Source organism: Larus michahellis, chromosome 13 (genome assembly GCF_964199755.1).
Source record: "Larus michahellis chromosome 13, bLarMic1.1, whole genome shotgun sequence".
In the NCBI taxonomy this organism is placed as follows: domain Eukaryota; kingdom Metazoa; phylum Chordata; class Aves; order Charadriiformes; family Laridae; genus Larus; species Larus michahellis.
Genome location: NC_133908.1, coordinates 4,599,712 through 4,622,518, shown reverse-complemented (window position 1 = coordinate 4,622,518; position 22,807 = coordinate 4,599,712). Strand labels below are relative to the sequence as shown.

Sequence of the window (22,807 nt, the reverse complement as noted above, 5' to 3'; positions counted from 1 at the left end):
GTAGTAAAGAGACTGGAAAGCCAGAGAGCAGAGTCAATCCAGCAAACCTCGAGTCCTCACAAAACTCAAGGTACCATTTGGCCACGAGACCTCTGTGGAAACTGTTCACCAAATACAGATGTTAATATGCCAGCAGTGTGATGAGGGTTCCCAAGCACTTGGGCAATGCTTCCATCTAACACAGAGATGTTTCTCTTAAAAAAATAAAACAAAACAAAAAACCAAAACCAATTTAAAAAATTCTGAAAAGATAAAAATTCAGAAAAAAACCATGAAATTGTACTATACTGATTTATTGCTGCTTGCTTCCTTGAGGGTAGGAGAGAGAGAAGTGCTTTCAAATGCTAGCTAGATGTGAAGTGCTAACTACCACTAATATCTGGCAGTGGGCACAAAGAAGCATTCACACATTCAGCACACAGGGTCCTTACTGTAGCGGAAGTGAACTGTTGACTACAACTAAATGTAGGTAGTGTGCCCTGGTTAATGGGACTGCTTCAGGTCAGTGTCGTCTGCCACTCCTCATGCTGCCCTCCTCTCTTCCTACTTAAAAAAAAAAATAAAAAAATTGAGCTGCTATCCTCGTCTGAGAAATGCTGAGTGAGGTAGTAGATGCGAACAGAGGAATTTACTGCTGCTGTCAATTACAAAACTTGGCACACCCAGCCTGAAGTGACTTGGTTTTAAATCTGTGAGGACTGAATGAACTGAACCACAAGCTGAACCAAAGAGAAATTCATGCTTGCAAAATGCAAGGGAAATTAATGAATTCTGCAGCACCATCCACTAATACCCTACAGAAACGGACCCCATCTCCACTAACTTCCCTGCAGTTCAGTATGCCATACTGCAAGTTTTTGTCTGAAAATGTTGTGCATGTTTAACCAGCTACTCCATTCCACTCCCTAGAGATGTTTGCATTTCAGTGGCGAGGTGACCTCTGTTTATAGTTCATACGTAAGTTCGTACAGTGCACTGAAAGGGTCTCCAATCAAAACAGACAGTAATAAATTGATTTAAATTGGTTATTTTAATGGGAAGTGGACATTACTGTAGAGAAAAGAAGTCGTTGTTGCACAACCTTAAGAAAGGATATCAATACCTTAAGTACTTTCGTCCTCTTTTCCAAATAAGCTTATAATCCATGTGGATAACCACTATGTACACAGAGATCCATTTGCCAAGCTTCTTCATTATCGTTCCAGGTGTACAAAGGCAGGTCAATTACACAGCACTGAGAGAGAACAACCTTCTCCCACAGCAAAACAAGTCAAAATTACATTTGTGGTCACTTTTGATATAGCTATGGTCACCTTAATACCAAACAGTAAACCAGTAATTGACCATCGTCATCTTCTCCTTGCAAAGTTAAAAGATATGTTGGACAGACTGAGACTGAAAATTAGCACCTGGGGACTCTATTACCTGAAATCTAAGGATCTCTATGCACTTGGTCTTGCAGATGGTGAAACTAATGGGCAGAAAAACCAAAAAGCAACTGGCCTAAATTAGAAAAACCTATGGGAGCTGCAAGAGTTTCTAGAAAATCCACTGCTGCTAAGATGCTAAGACACAGTTGTTTACGTTTAGCCACAGATAACAGAATTTTCTAAATTGCAAAATAATTAAGAGTTGCTCTTTTGGAAAACACGCAACCCTAAATTTTAACTTTACCAGATGGCCCTGACAATCTTTAGTTTCATATTCTGAAGCCCATGCACAAAGAACTGCTTGTATTGGAACCAGTAGCATTTTGCTTACCGTTGTGAAATGAACTACGCAATAGATTCCAATGATGACAAGGCCAATGATAATCGATGCAACGGCAACCCAGAGTGCATTGCGACCCAGTCTTTTTGACCCTTCTATATCTCCTTGATTATAACTGTTTAAAGCCTGTAGAAGAGAAACAGAGAATTTGTGACTTTTTATTAAACAGAAATCTGTACACAAACGAATGCGACTTCTTTGAACCAACGTTAAGTTCTGTGCGCTTTAGTACCGTAGGAAGGACTTCAGAAAATGGTATTTGCTTTGTAAAAATAAACATCCACTGCCTACAGTCCAAGGTAAGTAGTGAGTCCAGGTTTCTGTTTCACTCATTTTCAGTATATTTCATTGCAAACGACAGCTCTTATTTTCAGTGGTGAAATCATATTCATATGATGAGTTTTCTTGTACACACAAGCATAAAACCTGCCAAATCATCTCTAATCCACCCACTTGCATAAATCAGTGGGCTTTTATCTCTGGAAATATTTTTGTAGTATATGTGAACTGTTAGTGGGCCACTTCACCAGCAGTGAAATAAACTCTTATGCTTTATAGGACCATAAGCATAAAAAGGAGCATAAATAGGCTGCATTTTTACAGAAAGACTCAGGAAAACTTCTTGAAAAAAAAGCTTACTAACGTCCTATTTTTCTAATGCTTTACTTTTCAAAACAAAGTTTGAGGAATTAATAGGTAGTTTGCCAGTGGTGCAAAAAACCCACAAAGAAACATAGACCATCTGAACAAAATATCTGAGGGCCATCTTTGAGGGCTAGAAAGTCTGTCCCTTTACATTTTTGGAACACACTGGTAATTATTATCATATACATCCTGAGGTATGCATCAGACATACAGATATTATCTCAACAGATTTGAGTATCCACCCTCTATCCACCCATGATTTAGCAGATGCTTTATATTCATTACGTACAGAGATTACAAGCTCTGATAGGACCACCAATCTTCTAGTCTTTTGAGAGACACGCTGTAGGGTTTTCTTAATTAATTTTTGTTCTAACCAGGCCATATTTTTGAAAGAAAAGATTCAGTGAAGGACACTGAAGTATTCTACTACATGAGTCTAACACAGTTTATAGTAACTTTTTCCCAAGAATAAGATGCTACTAAAGAATTTTTTAAAAGAGTATTATTACTAAGAATTATTTTGCAAGATCAGGAGAGTTTAAATTCATAAACCATGACATTAAGTTCAGATTTCTTTATCAGATTGCACTATTGAACTATCTCAGCATACTTCCTTGCGGAATCAGGTTAGCCATAACCTGTTCTTTAGTATCTCATAAGCATTCAGCAAGTTTGCCGACAACACCAAGCTATGCGGTGTGGTTGACATGCTAGTGGGAAGGGATGCCATCCAGAGGGACCTGGACAGGCTTGAGAGGTGGGTCTGTGCGGACCTCATGAAGTTCAACAAGGCCAAGTGCAAGGTCCTGCACGTGGGTCAGGGCAATCCCAAGCACAAACACAGGCTGGGTGGAGAATGGATTGAGAGCAGCTCCGAGGAGAAGGACTTGGGGGTGTTGGTTGATGAGAAGCTCAACACGAGTGGGCAATGCACACTCACAGCCCAGAAAGCCAACCATATCCTGGGCTACATCAAAAGCAGTGTGGCCAGCAGGGCAAGGGAGGGGATTCTGCCCCTCTACTCCACTCTGGTGAGACTCCACCTGGAGTACTGCATCCAGCTCTGGAGCTCCCAACATAAGAAGGACGTGGACCTGTTGGAGCGAGTCCAGGGGTGGCCACAAAGGTGATCAGAGGGCTGGAGAACCTCTGCTATGAAGGCAGGCTAAGAGAGTTGGGGTTGTTCAGCCTGGAGAAGAGAAGGCTCTGGGGAGACCTTAGAGCCCCTTCCAGTCCTTAAAGGGGCTCCAGGAAAGCTGGGGAGGGACTCTGGACCAGGAAGTGGAACAACAGGACAAGGAGTAATCATTTTAAACAGAGAGGGTAAATTTAGATTAGATATTAGCAAGAAATTCTTTACTATCAGGGTGGTGAGCCCCTGGCGCAGGTTGCCCAGAGAAGCTGTGGCTGCCCCATCCCTGGAGGGGTTCAAGGCCAGGTTGGACGGGGCTTTGAGCAACCTGGTCTGGTGGGAGGTGTCCCTGCCCAGGGCAGGGGGCGTGGAATGAGATGATCTTTAAGGTCCCTTCCAACCTAAACCATTCTATGATTCCATTCCAGGAAGTATCACAGAAGTGAGAGGTGTTGGGAGAGAAATATGGGGACCTGATCAAATGTAGACTAAATAATTCAGGTTGTCTTTAGAAAACAACTGTATGAGGTATCACCAAGTGCTATGACGAAAAGTGATTTTGTTATGAATCACTTTTTGTAGCAAAGACAGAACAATTCAACAGAGTAAAGATCTGAGACTGTGCGGAGCAGGAAAGGAATGAACTTCAGAGGATACCAAGCATTGTTGTAGAGCCTTTTTTCCCCCAAGCAGAAAAATAATTAGGGACATTAGCTGTGTATGTTCTGTCGATTAGCGAGCACACAGAAGTTAATGGGCTAGATGCATCCTTGGTGTTAGCACTGCAGCAAGATCACTCGTGCCAAGACAGTCCCAAAGCAATGAAGTCTATATTCCTAGAATTGCATCTCAAGGATAAGTGCAGGTATTTATTCTCTGGTGTCTAAGAAAGACTGTGCTGCTGATGTGCTCTTGCCCTTAAAGAGAGCACTAATACATTTCTTCTCTTCCTGGAAGCCTACATGCCTAAACATTTCTCTATTTTATCTCCCTAAAGAATATTACTAATACCTCTGCTCTGCTGTCAAATTTTGTTGAGGTTGGCTAGCGGACTTAAAGGATACAGTGGGGAAAGAGGGAAGAGACAGAAATGAGATGGACGCAAACACATAGTCAAATAGGATGATGTCACCTCTGATTCTCCACCAGTGCAGCCTTATGTTACAAAGGGTGGCTGGCACAGCTCCTCTCACCTAACTCACTCCACTGTTTTCAGGAATCATGTCTACTGGAGACAACTTTTCTTGGGTTTTCTCAAAATACACTCGGAAAGGTGAATAAAAGGAGCATCAGAAGAAACACCGCTTAGCATGGTCTTGAGCAGGCTGACTTCTCCTTCTGCCTCTGTCAGCAACTATAAATGGGACTGTGTCTACAGGGAGAAGCATTACTGACACCTCCGCGCTGACTTTGTTCTCTCCACCATCAAAGGACTCACTTTGCATGACCTCTAGAGAGTGGTCCTGGCAAACACTCTAAACTCAGCTCCCCATACATGTGGTCTCAAGACTGAGACAAAGTTGTAAGCAAGACATGGCAGCACCAGCTTGCAGATCAGTGCAATTTTACTAATGTATTTAGGAAGTCTGGAGAATGTCCATGTGATTTCTGCAGGTACCACATAAATAATTCACCCCATGCACTTTAATAAGTAATGTCATTTTAATACAAATCCACGATGAAGAGGAGGAAAACAGCATTAATGATAAGAGGATTTGGGAGAGACAGGAAGGAGACAAAAGTTTCTTTATTAAGAGGTTTAAATTAAAAGGCGGCATAACTTAGACAGCATTCAAGAAAAAAATAAGAGGTTTGGGGAAGTGGTTGGGGTCTGATGCAAAACTCTTTGAAATTCATTTACTTCCGTCTGCTTCAAAGGGCCCTTAGATCAAGCTTGCAGTTTTCAGTGTTAGACATAGACAACATTAACCATTACAGCCTTAAATGTTACATCTGTGTATTTCCAAGGGCTAGGCAATATATACAGAATACAGCATCTGTGTGCAACATTTGGTCTGTCCAACTTTTAAAACAAATTTCAGCCATTTTCAACCTAATACCATATGATTTCTCAGGTTTCTGCTACCTCTCGCTATGAAGTCATAAACTAAATTAAAGCCACAGTTCCTCAGCTGTTTATTTACTTGAGCAATCTCAGTGACTTCACCAGGTTCACACATATCTATTTATAAAAGATATTCTCAGTTCAACAATGAAGGAACTTAACCTCGTATGAACAGAAATTTGCTGAATTAGCTACAAACTATTAATCCCTTTTAACGTGCATTTTCTATTTCACATCCTGAGAGCACCGTTTATGGCAAAAGCAGAAAGAATATTGAGTTACTTCAGAAATCCGTCTCGACATCTCTTACAAATCTGGGCAGACAAGACTAAAGTTCTCTGCTCAACATTTTCTATGCTTTCCATGAGCCAGGCTGTAACAAACCTTATTTGGCTGTGCCTGGAAATGAGACGCTCTCTAGTTCAGACCAAAGGAAAAATGAGACATGCTGGCTCACTATGATTCCTCCCTGTGAACAACTTACAGGGAAGGAGAAAGAAGCAGAGGGGGTGTGTGTGGAATCGGGGAGCAGTTCAGACAGGCTTGATCTCTGTTTTTTGGCAATGAAGCAGGACACAATGAAAGGAGTTTGCTCTGCAGGCTGTACAGCAGCATGCAAACAAATGCTGGACTTCTGTGTCTCTAGGGACAGGTTGAAAGTGTTGCAGACGAAAAGCTTACCATTTTGCAAAGATAAGGGCCATGCAAAAAGCTTAAGAAGAGCTGCTAGCTGCTAAGCCTTGTTGCTTAATACTCCTGAAGTTGGTACAGGCTGTCCCATATGGTATTAGATGTCCAAGCACCTACAAGTTACTTAAAAAACAACCCTGCTGTATAAATTAATAAACTTTCCATACAAACTTTCTAACTAAAGGGAAGTACAGCTGTACAGTAACACTGGTCACTATTCTAGTCACTGACCTGACCAAAGTCAACACACTGTACATGGCTCTTTAGGGTCACAATTAGAAGAGGTGAGCCCCTCAGAAAGCAAGTTCCACACTTTGCTGTCCCATGACTTCTACCACTCTCTTGCTTGTTGTCTCTGCTTAGGGAAACTAATACACAGAGAAGGCATCTGAATCCAAGGGTAACAAATGCAGTCAAAGAACTTGTTACTATCAGAGGTAGATGAGCTGAGATTGTCACAGCTTGACCACATACGTTATTTGAAACACGCAAATGATTAAACAGAAAAGTGTCAACATAAAGAGGGAGTTAGGAGCAAACAATCAGGGAGAAATAGCTTCTGAGAGACTGTTTTGAAACTGTTACAAGTCTAAGGCCTTATGGAACTAGATGACTAGGCTGCCAAAGATCTTTGAAACAAAAACAACTGAAGGTGCTGTACTGAGTAAGGCCAACAATATTTGTTCAACTATCAGACCTACAGTGTTAGCATTAGAAATATCTGACCCATTTTTCAGAGTTGTCACACAGCCTCCCTTCTAGCTCTGATTCCATAAGTCAGATGCACCCAGTCCACCAGAGCCAGTTCGCAGATACAACTGCCAGTTCACTGCCAGCTAAGTGCTCTTTGGGTTCACAAAGGGGGAGAAAAGACACAAAACTGCAGATATGGAGGCAAAGAGCTCAGTGACACACTGCCTACCCACAACCTCGCACCAGAGAAGTCTCTTCTCTCTCATGAGCCTCCTGACTTGGTACCTGCACCCCACACTCCTGCTCTGATGCCTGTAGTATCACCCATGTGAGAAAGAATAAGAAAAGTGAGTGAGCCAGCTAGTCGTACAGCAACACAATGTAGCTGCTGGAAGCAACAGGAAGCAGGAGACCTGACAGCACCTGGCTGGAACTGCAGAAAAGTACTAGGGAGAGCAGTAATGCTACAGCCTGGCCAGGATCCTGAGGAAAACAGATCTCCATTTTCTAAAACTGCCAAGCAACCATCACACCTCCAAGTGACCAGCAACTGGTTTGAGGGGGCTGCTCTTGTAATGCCATTACATCAATGCTGATGCCATTAAGTGTCCATTCTACTAGCTATCCTCTTACCACCGTCATGAGAAATACATTTCTTTCACAAAGGAGGTAAGGAACAAGAAAAGGTTGTTATCACCATCGGAAGAACTTAGGACAGGTTGATTCTAAAAATACAGTCAAGGAGGTAAAATCTGAAATGGTAAGGTTTGTGCCCCCAAAGGTGAGAAAGAAGTGAGGAAACCAGTGCTGGAGTTGTAAATGGGGCAGCAGAAGAGACTGAAGACAAATCTGTCATTTAATCGGGGGTGTGTTAGAGCCCAGACTCTACTTTTAGAGCGAAAACATCATCTGAATTGAGAGCACTTAAGGAGGACATGACACAGGCAAACAGGGTGCTGAACCATGCCCCTCTAGAAGCCAACAGGACTCTTCCTTCCAGGTCCATTCTAAGAAGTAGAAACTTATAAAGAACTCCATGTTTACGAGCCTTTATCTTTTCTGACACGAGATCCCAAGCAAGCTCTGCAGACTATAAAGGTATCTTCTGTAAGAAAATAAAATAACCCACTCTTGTATCTCAGTGTTAACCTTTGGCAATTCTAGGGAACAAGCTGAGAAAGAGAGGGAGGATGTAAATCCCAGCAGAAGTGGAAATAAAACCAGCATAGGTTAAAATGCAGAACCTGGAGTTGAGGTTAATGAAGCAGTTACAGGTTGCAGCTCTAAAAGGCAGGGGACTCGGGCTGTGGCAAAGATGACGAACATCTTGTTTTCACAGAAAAGGAGAGATTTTAGGTAAGAATGATGTTGAAAGAGAAAGCGTTCACATACAGTAGAGATTATTGGTTTGCTTTTTGTTTACCCCCTTTAAGGGAGTGGGCAGCTGAGACCTGCACAGACTGTTTAGCATTCAGGAAGTGCTCTTCCCACCCTGGTTTCTACATATTCCCTGGTGACAGTTACTTAAGCCTGACTCCAAAAGCCTGCATGAACTTCAACTAGGACGTGGGTGGAGACTTCTCCATATGGGGCGCAAAAATCTTTAGAGGCCAAATTCTGTCCTTGACAGTTAACTTCTGTGCAGCCCTAGTCCTTTGGTGAAAGTACTGTCACAGTGAACAGATGCTCATGGCCCCAGATCATCAGCTCTCATTACTTTATATAGCACCCTAAGTGTCCACAGACAGAAAGGACGCTGGGTACCAGCAGGACCAAATCTCAAATCAAGGAAAAGAGCTTATTTTATAGTTAAGAACAAAGAAAATAAACACAGAAAAAAAATACAGTGACTGCTAATGCTTATTTGGACAAAAAAGGTTGTGAAGATGGCTTTAAAATAGCTCCTTTAAGTAATTATCAAGCTTAAGTATGTATCCCAATATTTAGGCGTGATTTCTGATCACCCTTACTAGTTTTAAAGGAGTGTGCTTTAGTATATTTTAGATATAGGTAATGATACTTAATTACAAAAAGAAACAACTATATTTTTACTTACCTTTTCAGCCTGGCTATCAGAGAAAAGGATGAAAATACACAACATGCTTTAAACCCTTTTCAGCTCCTAAACAACAGAAATACATTGCAGTATTACTGATTACACTGATCATGTACCCTATTAGAAAAGTCTAGATCTGACTCTGCAACTTTTAACTCCAAGAAGATTCTGTTCTAACAATCCCTTTGAAGTTAACGAGATTGATGGATTATTAAGGACTATGCAAACCAATTATGGCTTGTAGGAGTAAGGCTGTTCTCTGTGTACTCAATGCTCAATTTTGTAAAGGTTTTTGCCAACAACGTACAATCATTATTGTTGTGTGCATTATTCTAGCAAATAGTATCGGGATAAAGAACCTGTTTACTAGAAAAAAAGACACCTCTATCATATTTGATTAGCCAAAGTAGAAACTACATCTGTTCCTTTGCAAATCTGATCTCTGCTCCCCAGTTGCCACTTTCGCACACAGATACTGTGTCCAATTCAGTGTGCAAGTTAGTTGATGTAACAAATCCCATTAATCGCAATAAAGCTCCCTCCCTTTTGAAGACTGATATTGCAAACTTGATTTGAACTGCATTTCACTCCGCATTTTATATCTGCTGCTAGGACAACTAAATGACTGAGCCCGCTGATGCTGTCAGGCTCGCTGCCTCACCTAACTCTGTCCACACGCGGTGGTTACAAGGGCAGCGGGATGCCCATTACCAGCCCCACTTTGCTCCCGCACGTCCCGGGCGGGACCAGCCGGGAGCGCCGCGGCTGGGGCCGGGCCAGCGCAGAGAGCCGGAGGTCGCCCCGCCAAACACCCAGCCCCAAGCCGCAGTTGGCTTGGGCACCCGGCGGGGTGCTACTCACCATGACGGCAAAGACGAAGGCGACGATGTTGACGGGATAGGCGGGACAGAAGCAGGCGAGGATGCTGAGGAGCAGGTAGTTCTTGGGCCGCGACTGCGGCGGCCCGTCGGGCAGCTCATCCTCGATGTTGGTCTCGGGGCTGTTCTCCAGAGCCCTCTTGATGTCGGCACCGGCGGGGAGCGCGGACATGGGGCTGCGGCGCGGCGGGCGGGCGGCTGGGAAAGCCCAGCGCCGCGCACCGGGCAGGCGTGACCCCGCCGCGGCGCCGAGCCAAGGGAGCCGCCCGCCGCCACACGGTACGGCGCGGAGCGGCGCCTCCCCGGGACCGGCGACGGGGCGGGGTGGGGGCTGCCTGCCAACAGCTCCTCTGGCAAGAAATCTTTGAAATGGGAAGAAAAAAAAAAAAAAGAAGACCAAAACGCCATGGAGCGTTTGCAGCCCCGCGTCCCGGCTGCGGCAGGACGGAGACGGGCGGGGGTTCCCCGCGCTGCCCCGTCCCGTCCCGCCCCGCCCCCAGGAGCCGCCCCCGCCGCTGGGACGGAGGGGTCCTCCGCAGCCACACGGCCCTCGGGCGGTCCGGGCTTTTCTTGCAGTTAAACGACTTTAACTAAATTCGCATTACCCCGGGGAGAACTTCGCTGTGTTCTTACACCGTCATTTCTAGTGTCAGCGAGCCCCATCAGCAAGTGGCATAAAGTCTACAAAGGCATTTCCTCTGATCTGGGCTGAATTTGTCATCTCCTAACCCCAGGGACCTGCTAAATTTAGCAAAATCATCAAAGATTGGCAGAAAATAACCAACTTAAAGCATTTTGGTAGCTCAGGCCCAGACTACTTTGGCTAATTTTTAGCAAGTGATTCAGTCCTTACTGAACATAACTTGAAATCCACTTTGGGGGATGGAGGAGGGGGAGCAAGGAAATGAAACTTTATTATTTCCAAAACCTACTGTATGGGAAAAAAAACCCACCCAAGAACAACCAAACCACAAAGCAAGTAAATAAAGATCTGCTTCTATCATATTTTTGGAGTTGGTGAGGAAGAGGATGACAGCCTGCACCCTGAAGGGAACAGGCTCTGTTTCTGCTATGCGATACAAGAAAAAAGAACTTTATACCTTCATGGAGCTTCTGGAAAATGGAGAGACTTCTGATCAGGTGAAGGCTGGAGTTGAGATTTTGCTCTGTTTGGCTCCTCCTGAGAGCATTTCATTAATGAAAGTTATAGAAAACAGTAAGGTGTGTTTAGAGCTTTATGAATGAGCTACTTTTGTCACCAGGAGTTTTGCAATTGACTTGAATGGAGCTATGGTTTCCCATCTCTGGATGTCACCCCACAAGATAAAATGCAATCAACACAGCAAAGGCATAAGAAATATAGGTGCAGTATTTGCACTTTCATAGACGTTAATCATCTCTCAGTTGCATGCATAGAATATAACGTGGAATGAGAATCTGCTGATCTATCAAAACGTCAAAATAAAAGATTCTATATCTTTAGGAAAGAGCAAGAAATGCCAAAGTTACATCTGCTTGCCAATGTACCCATTAGCGTTCAGGCACAAGCTCTTTGTAGCTGTAAAATCTCTGATATGTTTGTTCTCGGGGGACTTCAAGCAGTCACCAGACAAGCTCAGAAGACACAGTTCACATCACACCACACAATTACTTTTAGGATTGATTTCCATAGGGACGGAGACCATGGACGTACCCTCTGCATGGGATCGGCATCTTCCAGGGCCACTCAAGCCTTTAATCCATGAGAACACTCAGGGAAACACTGTAATGGCTTAATGAGTTTGAGTACTTGTAGTTGAAACACCCACAGGTAAATAAGAACCCATTGTCAGGCATGTGAATGAGAACATCCAGCTCACACAGGGCAGTTTGAGCCCTTGATGTTGAACATGAACGAGCACAACAAAAAGCTGCTGGCACATTAGCTCTAGAGAGACGGCAAAGTTGTGTGCAGTGATTAGCCAGGGAGACTCAAAACTGGGGTATGAGGAAAGGATGTAGATTCTCACTGTATAAAATCAGACATTTAGTTTAAGTGCCTTTATAGGGGACCTCCAATAGGGTGATTCAGAGACTGGTGGAATTACCAGTCACACCAGGCCAACAACCTGCACTAAATCTTTCTCTGAGGACCGTGAACTGTAGGATGAATCTGGGCTCTGTTAACATGGACCACGTGAATCCCTTCCCAGGTCTCTCAAAGACACAGACCTAATAGTAGGACCTGGGGTTCCTTGCGTGTTTCTAGAAACAGTAAAGTTAATTGTTCAAATGAGGCTGCTAAGGGATGCTAATGGATTGCAAAGAAAGCAAGAGACAGGAAGTGGTGAGATGGGTGGAGCTACAAAAGAAATTATAGATATTCAGTAGCAATTTGTGATAATGAGCACTCATTAAGAGGTTCTCGAGACAAAGGTTCTGTCATGAGGCAGTTATTGTAGCTGAATTTAGTGGTTTGTTTTATGTTGAAGATGGGTTAAAATCCAAGAAGCATATCCTGTTAGGAAAAGATTGACTGAATTTTAAATGGCACTGACTTGTAGCCACTTACCGAGATCACGAAAAAGGAGGTATTCAGCCAACAATTTGGTTTCACAGCCCACAGTGATGGAGGGTAGTTATATGCCTGAGAACCTGGGAAAGGTTCTTAGAGGGAAGAACCACTGTGCTGAGATGGCTCAGCAGAAAGCTGAGAAAATTATTTAAGAACATTAATTGAGAGTTTTAAGATACAGTTCCATAGAGAACAATCATAAAAACAGCCCTCCAAAAGAATGAGTGAGAATACTCAATATTCTTGCTTAAAGCCTTGCACTTCAAGCTGAGTCTTGAAAAAGAAACTGATCACTGCACAGAGCAGAAATTTTCCCAGGGATATGAGTAAGGCAAGATGCTGGATAAATTGCTTATCATGATGGGCAAAGCAGATGGGCTAGAGACATGACAGTTTCAAGATTATTTTCTTTCAAAGGTTGTCTTACCTTGATTTCAGAGGGTGCTATAGCTTGACAGCAGGATTTGTAAGGCAGAACATGGTCTCTCCACCACACTTTGCTGTATTGCTGGCTGGCAGGACTCTCCTCAAAGACACGTTCATGGCTTGCAGTAGTTCTGGAAAGAAGTTCCAGTGTCTGCACACCCAAGTCAAAAGTCCACCTAAAGATCAAAAATGGTAGTTTAAGGCTCAGAGGTTATTTGGGACTAACACGCATGTTTAGACAACATGATACAAGGAGCTTCACAGCACTAAGAGAGCAGAGTCTCTGCAAATCCTGAGTAGTGTGAACTCTTCTCAAGTGTAGAGTCACACCAGAAGGAGCTGTTAGGACCTTGTACTGCCCTGAGAGACTGGTCAGGTGGCTAGGCCATCAGTGTAAGCTGAGGGAGGCATTTCCAGATCACAGTTCTTGCTGGAACAATGTGGCAACGTGTCACCAAACTGGCCTTACATAGACTGTGTTTGATTGACACAGTCAATCCTGATGCAGCAAAGCTAGTTACATTCAACAAACCTAATTCAAGATTACACTTTCTTGCACTCCTATGGCAAAAAGGAGCACATTGCTCTTTCCCAACTACTTTTAGGAAAAAAAGAGTGAAAAGTTTTAAGTGTGCCCAACAGAGGAATAGTAACCTGACAGTAAGGCAAACAGTCTCTTTCTAAAACAAACTATCTGTTACTTCTCACTACAGCCACACAGCTGCCTATTACTGCCTGTTTCCAACCCTTCTGGGTTATTAAGCAGAAAAAAGGACTACAGAAATAATAAAGGAGACCTGCGAGCAACACTTTTATACTTTTCCAAAGGACTGTTTTCTCTGGATAGATCATGGACTCGGGCCTTTCCGAATACAGCAGACAAGATGTTCACAGGAACCTTTCTCCACCCAGCCTTAAATACCACTTTCAGGGAAGGAGGTCACAGTAACATCAATGGCCACTTAAGGCCCCAAACTGAGTTCTACTTATCTCAAGAAAAAAATCCTCCCAAGCTTCTTCCAACATTTAGCCATACTTTATCCTTCCTGAGAGAACAGTAAACCTGGCTACCTTGTAATCCCAAGGGAAGAGAAAACTACAAACCGGAAATCAAGTAATTCAAAGTCTAAAGTTCTCACACTGTATCCATTGCACAGTAATTTAAAAATTCTTCATATACTTCATCACAATATCTCATGATAGTAAAAGCCATCCCTGTTTTACTAATGGAAGCAAGCCCACGGGGATTAAAGCAGAGCTGGTACTTCTGTCACATAGCTCAACGGTCTGACTCTCCTCCTCCCCAAAAGGGGGATCACCTCCAGATGGGACACATGAGATTGGATGGAGGCCTCCCATATTCCAAAAAGTAGTATTGCAGCTTGTTTTAATAACTGCTTGTACATAAGTATTCTTCTATAAGGAAGCAGGAGAAAACTAATCCACACTTTTATTTTTAAAGACAATTCTGTATCTGGTCATTCTGGTCTTGACAAGTATGCAGGAGCATCCCTTCTCTGCCTGCTGTTTGTTCTCACGATTGTCAGGCCATTTAGCAACACTTCACAAACTCGAAGACAGTGGCTTTGAAGGAACAAAGACAGAATCGCATTATTGGTTCTTGTTGCTAATAAGTTATAAAGAAATCTGTGTCACCCAAGCAGCTGTTGGAGGGAAATGACTCCCTGTCTGTTCCCAGTCAGCAACGCCAAACAAACCAGTGTCTCCAGGGTTCTCCAGCTTTTCCTCTTTGCAGGCTTACTGCTAAATCAGTCCTTTCTTCTGTACATCTTGTACATTTCAGTATCCAAATTTGCTTTGTACTGATACGTCTTTGCTTAGAAGCCTCTATTTATAATGAACTCAGGTGAACCGTCTCTTTTACTTCTGCCTGAACTTCAGCTGCAGAAAACATCCCCCCCCCCGCCTTTTTTTTTTTTTGAGCCTTAAGCCCAAATACCTCCACAGTTTGGAGTTTTCAAGTTTTGGACCAGAACTCTGTGCCCAGTGCTTATTGTTAAGAGAGAAGCCATATTTCTGATTCTATTCATTTAGAGTTGAACAAAAGTTACAGAGAATCCTGAATGGGGTAAGATACAGGAGAAAAGCTGCCCTGGTTGTTACTGATCTTCAGATAAACCTTCGTAATTTTACTTGGTTGGCTCCTAGGAGACAACTTATTACAAACGCAGAATGTTTATGTGAGTGTAACATTGTGTCCTGAACTCAGAACAAGGAATAAAGTAACTCAGAATATGGAATAAGGAAGTAGCCTCAGTGTGACAACAGGGAATACACTACTATTAACCAACAGAAAACTTGGATAAAAATTGGGATTATGTTAATGACTAAAACAGGTACAGCAGATGACTAAGCAGTACTAAGGAATGCAGGACTATTACAGCTTCAAGAAGTGCAAAAAGAAAGAAATCTATTGTAATTCTTTGTGTTGGCCCCAACACAGCTGTACCATGAAGGTTGCTGGCCAGCTTTGAGAAGGAGCCATTATGCTTTTGGGTTTAGATGTTTTGATATCTCCTAGCTGCTCTTTGGGTGATTATGTTGTTGTATAGTGGAGCTTGTAGATAGAAGCAATTTGTACAGACACGTTGAAAGCACTAAACATACTTAAGCATGAAAAGAAATGAGAACGGAGAGATTTGGGAGGCTGCTTAAGGCTGCTTACTGCTACCTATAATTTAGTGATTCAAAATGAGTATTTGGATCAAACTCTTCGGTATGCAAAGAAAATTATTGTAATGAGCTATCATAAAGACAGTTGTTCCTAGCGCTGAAGTAAGTTTCTCTATTGACAGTATCACAGAATTCCATCCAGGCAGTGCTGGATAATGTCAAACTGAAAACCCTTTATCCAGGAGACAGAAACTAAGCTTACCTGAGGGCCCTTAAATTCCAGTTCATTCAGTGGGAGCCTAGCAAAAGTGTTATTAACGTATGAGGTTGAATCAGATAGGTACAGTTTACTGGTTTTCATACATGTTAAACGTTCACACAGTTATACTTTTCCTAAGACAGGGAGTATTATTTAACTGAATACTGTAGTCAAAGAGTTACAAGAATAATTTTGGTAGTGATTTCTCATGGAAGGCACAGTAGCATGTGGAGTTATAAGACAACAGAGACAACTTGTCTGAAAAGTCTTTCTTTTCCGTAAGAAACAGATAAGAGTCAATATCTGTGCATGGCACAAATGTTGAATCAAGAGGTCTAGCTACCCTGTAAGTCTCTGCTGTAAACACGTGAGAATATTCAGGAATCAAAGACTAAGTTCCTTTGGCTTTTTTTTTTTTTTGCCCACTTGCATATATTTGCATTACATTGCACTTCAAGAATTAATTTAGACCTTTCCCTAAGTCTTTTCATATCACTGTCATTATTTCTTCTAGTATATAACCAGCTAGGGCACAATAGGGGCATCTCTCATTTTTCTGGCTTTTGAAGTGGACAGAGTTTAATATGTGTCATATTAAATAGTAAAAAGTGTAATGGCTGGAAGGATGCATGTTCCCTTCCTTAAAACGGTGGATTACGACTCTTTTTGCTATTGTATTTCTGTGGGTATTACTGAGTCAGCATTGTCTGTGGGGCTGATGCATTATTCCACCACTGGGATTGGTGTACGCTGATGCTGTAATAGGTATTGTTAGAGAAATGCTTTTCTTAGTTTAAATATAACTTTGCAATTTTACCCTTGCAGCCGTATAGGGTTATTTTTCATTTTGGATTGTAACTGTGGGCTGTGGCTTTGCAAGCATCAAAGGTCTGTGATGAGCTGTTAACTTGGGTAAATTATTCATGGTAAATAAATATGTGAACAGGGAAATGTTCAGATAAAAATGAAAGCTTCCTTCACAGTCTGAGATTGTTTTTTTCATTCGCTGATACCTTCTGAAGTACTATCATAATTTGAAGCCAATAAATAAGTTGACCGTGCAAACCTGCTAGCACATAAAGACATCTTCACGTGTGTTTAAATGTTTTTCACGATCTGTCCTTTTCCATTTTATCTCTCGGCTTCTGACCTATCTGATTTAGGCACATAGCAACATTAAAGGATCTGTTACACCAGCTCAGACAGCAACGGGCATCTGCTCAGTGCTGGGTGACTTGTGTTGTGCTGTAAGAAGCCCTTGTTTTATCTCAGCGTTCCATTTCCCTGCAAATGAGTTCATGTTCTTGGAAGTTTTTCTCCTTGTGACTGACGAGACAGTCTGTTGTGGCAGTCCTTCTGCAGCACTGAAACGGCAGGGTTTATCTTACCTCACTTTAACCATCTGAAAAGAGAGCATCACAGCTCAAGCTAAGTCAAATTCCCTTTACAATCCACATGGAGAGGAATGCACCCAAAGTGAGCTTGCATGCTTTAGGATTAAAAGTTAGGGGAGATGAATCCCAAAACACAGGCACGGCTATATCGTTCTTTGGCTGGACTAGGTCAGTTAGGCTACTTACAAGTAGGGTAGGGCTTGAACCAAAAGGCTAAATGCACCCATTAGGGAAAGTCTGGATCTGGACTCAGATCTGAACTCGTGGAATAATCTGAATACTAATTGTGCTATAAATTATTAATATACTTAGCAATTTTCCACTGTGTAGCATATCCCATAGGAACCATCTCTCCTCTCACCCATATACACATGTACTCTTCTCTCATTAAGGATTCCCAAATACAGTAATTTGAACAGTTATCAAATTTGGATCTGACTGATCAATGCCATTCCACCTTTATTTCAACGTAATTACAGTGGCCTAGAGCACACTGGTGAACATGGCCCAGAACTCATTTAACTATTACTTCAGGAGATCATTTAATGGGAAACAAGCAGCTGAGACACTGTTTCTGGGATATGAAACCCACCAGGAAATAACCTGGATGCAGACATAATAGGACATGATTGTTTTCCTAATTTATACATTACATTTATCACAATTCAAAAAAACCTGTTCAAATATATAAACTCAGCATTCAGTTTTGTCCTGCGATGTCAAGTCAAGTTGCAGTACAGACAAAGTTCCTGACTGGATAGACACCAGCACATCAGACTGATAAATATGCAGATGTTTTATTTTGGGACAGAATTGCCATGCTATGCTCCACAGCTGTCAAAAATCCAGATGCAATACTGTCCCAGAAAAAATGCCCCTTGGCGGGCTACTCAGAAGACTGAGCTATCCATGTACTTCTAGCCAGGTGATTTCTCTTAGCCCCCTCTATAGCTAACAGCAAGAGAACTGCTTCTGCAGTTCTTCGTGGGTATAGGTACTTCTGGATTCCTGTGTGGGTGAAGGGCTTCTCGCCCCCTTTAGCTATAGAGGGGGCTGTAACCGTAGAGAAAGACTATCTGGCTAATGTTCCTTGCCTATGATGGAGAAGTCTGATTGCCCATTGAGAATCCCTCACACAGTTTCCATACTAAATGATTATTTTGTTTAATAATTCCAGTATTTTCTTTTTATACTCCTGCATGAGAAAATCTAGTAATTCTCTTGTGGAATTTGGAGAGGGCTTGTTAAAAAGTTGAATAATATTCAGCCCTTGCTCATGTCCTGGATTCTTTTTACAAGTACATATATTCCCCCCACCCCGCCCAAGAACAAAAGCTTGCTTTTTTGGCATTTTTACCTCAGCCACTTAGATTATATGGGTCACAGTTCTTCCTCTTTTCCTACAACAAATGGGAACAGTTGGACATTATAATCTTCCCTCCACACTTTTTGTGCAAAGTTTTCATTACAGACCATACGTATTTCCCTTAGCTGCAACTTGCCCTACTTTGTAAACATGGTTTGAACAACCATAGGTAGGAAATGGCCTCTTAAACGCAAGTATTTGTTAGAATATTATGAGAAATGCTCTAATAAGCTATCTGTGCAAGACAACGTTTTAATGACTGTTATTGTAATCTGGCACTAGAAATAAATTAGATGCCCCAGTTGTCAACCATGATGAGTTCTTTTAAAAATCCACTACAATTTACAACACAATGACTAAATCCATCACATATAGTTGGGTAAAATTTACAGTGTAATGTAGTAAAATATAGCCACCCTAATAAAAAGCCATATAAGTCATTTAGAAAAGAAACAACCATTTGCCAGAAAAAAAAAAGGACACGTCAACAAAGAGAAAAGGCTTTCTTTTTCAGCCTTTCCCTACTTTAGGGTCTAATCCTGCCCCTGTGAGAAGCACTGCAACAGCCTAGTTCAACAATGGAAAATCAGAATCATGAAAACAGACATCGTTAATCAGGACTGACACCATTGAAAATAATGTAATCGCGTGGGGCTGATGCAGTAATCAGTATAAAACCTGCAGATTTGTGCAGCTACAGCATGCCAGCTCCTTTGGAGGGCGTATTCTGATGGGAAAGAATTAGCTTTACAGTTGCTTTGCTTTGTGAGAGAGCAAATTCTTTCCCTTCCAGTGGAATACACCCTTTATTTCCCTTCTTGACTGCAGAATAAGCTAGGATCTGACTTTTATTTCTTAAGACTTTGCTTTAGTATGGAAATGGCCACTTACTGCAAAGAGGAAGAGAGTCACAGTCAGCTGTAGTGGCATCCTCAAAACATGGAACTTAGTTGCTGGTTCAATGGGGTGAATGCTGCAGTTTCCGTGCCCTTCTAGCCCAGCAACAAAGGAGTATTCCTCACTTCTCACTGTTGAAAGGGCTCCTGAACGAATATCCTTTCTGCTTGCTGTTACCCTGATGAATAGACAGATACAACTTCAAATGTGCTACAGTGACACTGGTATGTTGGACTATTACCCAACAGTCTCAACTCTTCCCTCCCTCTCCAGTTTTGCCATAAAACAAAAGCCTCAGGTAGACCAAAATGTATCTACATCCCATCTTTGACATTGGCCAACGACAGATGATTAAGAGTACAAGAAACAAGGCAATTTCAGGGTGTTTCAGGCCCTGATATGTCCTCTCAGCTTCTTGCAATCAGCTGTTTATGATCTTTTCAGGAGGAGGTTAGACATTGATTTCTTTCAGCTTCAGTTAAATCAAGAAAGCCAAGGTTTTGTTAAGGAAAAACAAACACCCAAATACCGGGCTGCAAATGTAAAAATAGGAAGAAATTACATTTCCTACCCAGAAGAACTGAGGCATGGAACAAGCCATGCTGACCCTTGTGTGGGTTATAACAGAAGTGGAGAGGGGAAGACGTCTGCTTCCAAAAACTGTTCTTCCAGCTTCTCTAAATGATGAGCCTGGTGGGCTGGTTAAGGTCACCTTCCCTGACACAGAGCCTGCTACGACTTTCAAAGGTGTGATTCAGTTACAGACAAAGTAGGAAAGATTAAGCTTTACTTCCACTCATTACATTCCAGGCAGTGGATGAAGAACAGTCTATCTACATCCGGGGTCATTATTTCTACTTTGATGATTCAAAACAGCTCTGATATTTTCCACAAGCCAGCCCTTAACAGTACTAAATCATTACTGAGACATGCTTCCCAGCAAAATGCCCCTCGAAGGCACCTCTAAGCTTTTAGCATCCAGAAAGAGGAATGTCTGTAGGTTGAGAAGTAGGATGCGGACTTCAGCAAGACAAATGGGTCAGTACAGAAACCTCTCTGCTATTGAACAACTGAAGGATTTGTCCAGATCAATGACCACATGCCCTTCATACAAGTCCAGCACTCATCCTTCTTAGGAAGCTGCTTTTAGACATATGAGAAGAAATCTCACCAGAGATCGGAAATTAAGGTTGGGGTATCTAAGAATCCTTCCCAGCTGCATTCCTTCTGTCACATCTTTTTTCCCCCCCTCTTTGACCCCTTTCTGTCAGTAGTTGGTCAGCTTTTCTACTGGGAAATGTATTTTTATTTTGCTTAGTGTAGGCTTGCTGCATAACAAAACGTATAGCTACAGTTAGTGCCTTGGGGGAAAAAAAAAAAAGAAAAAAAAGACTGAGCTGCTGGTTACAAGATCGGCCTTTGCACTTGTCACAACAACCTATTCTGATTTTACAGTAATCAATGCTCAACAGGGTCAATAAGAAACTTTCTACTGACCTTAATAGGAGCTGGAGCTGCAATGCTACAACAGTGATATTTATTAAAACTTAGCAAAACAAATTGCTGTTATTAATGTGCAAGGCCAAATATAGTTGCATCTCTTTAACATGCTGACAAAGTGCAATTAATTTTCAAGACAGCAGAACAAAGTATTGATACATAAAGCCGTCATTCCAATTAGAAAGACATATCCCGATTTTTGAATACCCATACAATGATTGTGACATTTATTTAGAATAAAACAGCCTGTCTCCAAGAGACAGAAGTGTTTATTTTACAATCCCTCTTTATAATATGCTGCTTTTTATGTCCAATATAAAACACAGTGGGAGTATTGTTGTTAATATAATAGGATGGTTGACTTCTTTTCTACCACAGTGAAATCTTTCCTATGAAAAGAGTAGGGATGACAATTTCAGAACCATTGTGAAGTGGAAGGGAGGGGTGAATAGTGGGAGAGGTATTACTTATTACTTTAATTGATGAGTTTTCCTGTAACGCTTGTCAGCCTAATATCTAAGCAATTCTCATGCAACAGTAACTTTCTCCCCTGCTTCTAGTGAAACCCACAAAAATGTTCTTATTTCAGTTTCAGAGAGGTGTAATCTGAGGAGGGTGGGGTATGGATGATACTGGGAACACATCAGGCAGTGGGAAACAGGATCAAGATTCTTTGTCTGTGAGTTCAGTGTCTGAATCCCCCAAACATCCCTCTGCTGCATGAAGCAAGTGACCAACCCAAGCTCGCAAGGTTTGTTTTGACTAATGGAATTTGCGAATGACTGGCCCATTAGCTGAAATTGTAAAATACCGTAACAGAATGGGAGAAAGGATGAGTGGACAGAACACTAATCCAGCAGCTCTACCACGCACTATATCAACCTTTAGCAAATTGCTTGGACTCTTGGTACATCCCATCTCCAATGTGTCAAATGGGTTACTTTGAACCCACCTTGCAAGGGTCTACTGAAGCAGTGAGTTGAAGATTGAGAGATGTTCATGGAAGTATTTGGGAGAATTCAAGAGGTCTGCAGGAAAAAACCCAAAAGTTTTAAAGAGCCCAAGTCTTTTCTTATCTGGGTATGGACCTCTAACATCTTTGTACTGTTTCAGTCCTTTATACTGGCAAACAAACACTTGAATAGGGTTGAGGATCTTACATGAGGAAACTGTAGCTTTCTCAGGAAGCAGCAAAAGGGAAGGCACTATTTTGCTCCAGAGGAGCTCTTCTCCACCTCAAAGCAGCAGTTTTCATTAGGCTGGTGCCACAGGAGGAGAAAAGAGGATTTATTTTCTTTCTAGAGGAGTCCCTTTTGTTACCTGGTGGCACTAGGAGAGAGAAGAACCACTGTCAAACAGAATCCTACACAAGATATTTCATAATCCCACAAAAACATTAGAGACCCTAACGTTCAGCATTGGCATCCTGCTTTGGGACCTCAAAGAGCTGCTCAGACATTAGCTAATTACACTTGGCACAATCATCTCATCTTACATGCAGACAGACACATTAGGTCACACAGTTGGCTGGTATAAAGTTTTGATTTTGGCAGGATTGCTCATGTACTCCAGCTGAGGACAAGACCCTTTGTTTCCATTTCTTATACGTAAGGAAAACTCACAACCTTTTATCTGCAGTTTCATATAGTGAGGAAGGACCAAGGCGAAGGTTTCACCATGTGTAACCACAGTTCAACCAGGAGGTTCCAAGATGCTAAATTAAGAGTTCTTTTTGTTTGCATGTAGTATCAGCTGTTACCATAGGGTAACACAACAGCACCGATAATGAAACTTGACTCAGATCATGGTGAAATGATCCCAAAAGAACAGCACAATTGAGGTTTC

The 22,807-nt window shown here is 42.1% G+C and overlaps 1 protein-coding gene across 3 annotated transcripts in view; it reads right to left on the bottom strand.

Moving 5' to 3' along the window:
- The window catches only part of TMEM233 (transmembrane protein 233), a 31,208-nt gene that overhangs the window by 7,005 nt on the left and 1,396 nt on the right, over positions 1 to 22,807 (bottom strand). The window contains exons 2-7 of one of the 3 annotated variants that reach the window (XM_074606170.1): positions 22,123 to 22,291; positions 19,457 to 19,640; positions 12,914 to 13,088; positions 11,033 to 11,112; positions 9,916 to 10,294; positions 1,762 to 1,896 (exon numbers count right to left, since the gene is read on the bottom strand). In XM_074606170.1, the coding sequence (XP_074462271.1) occupies positions 1,762 to 1,896; positions 9,916 to 10,104 (324 nt within the window). In that variant the 5' untranslated portion in view covers positions 10,105 to 10,294; positions 11,033 to 11,112; positions 12,914 to 13,088; positions 19,457 to 19,640; positions 22,123 to 22,291. The other 2 variants (XM_074606171.1, XR_012589748.1) reach the window with 2 other exon arrangements.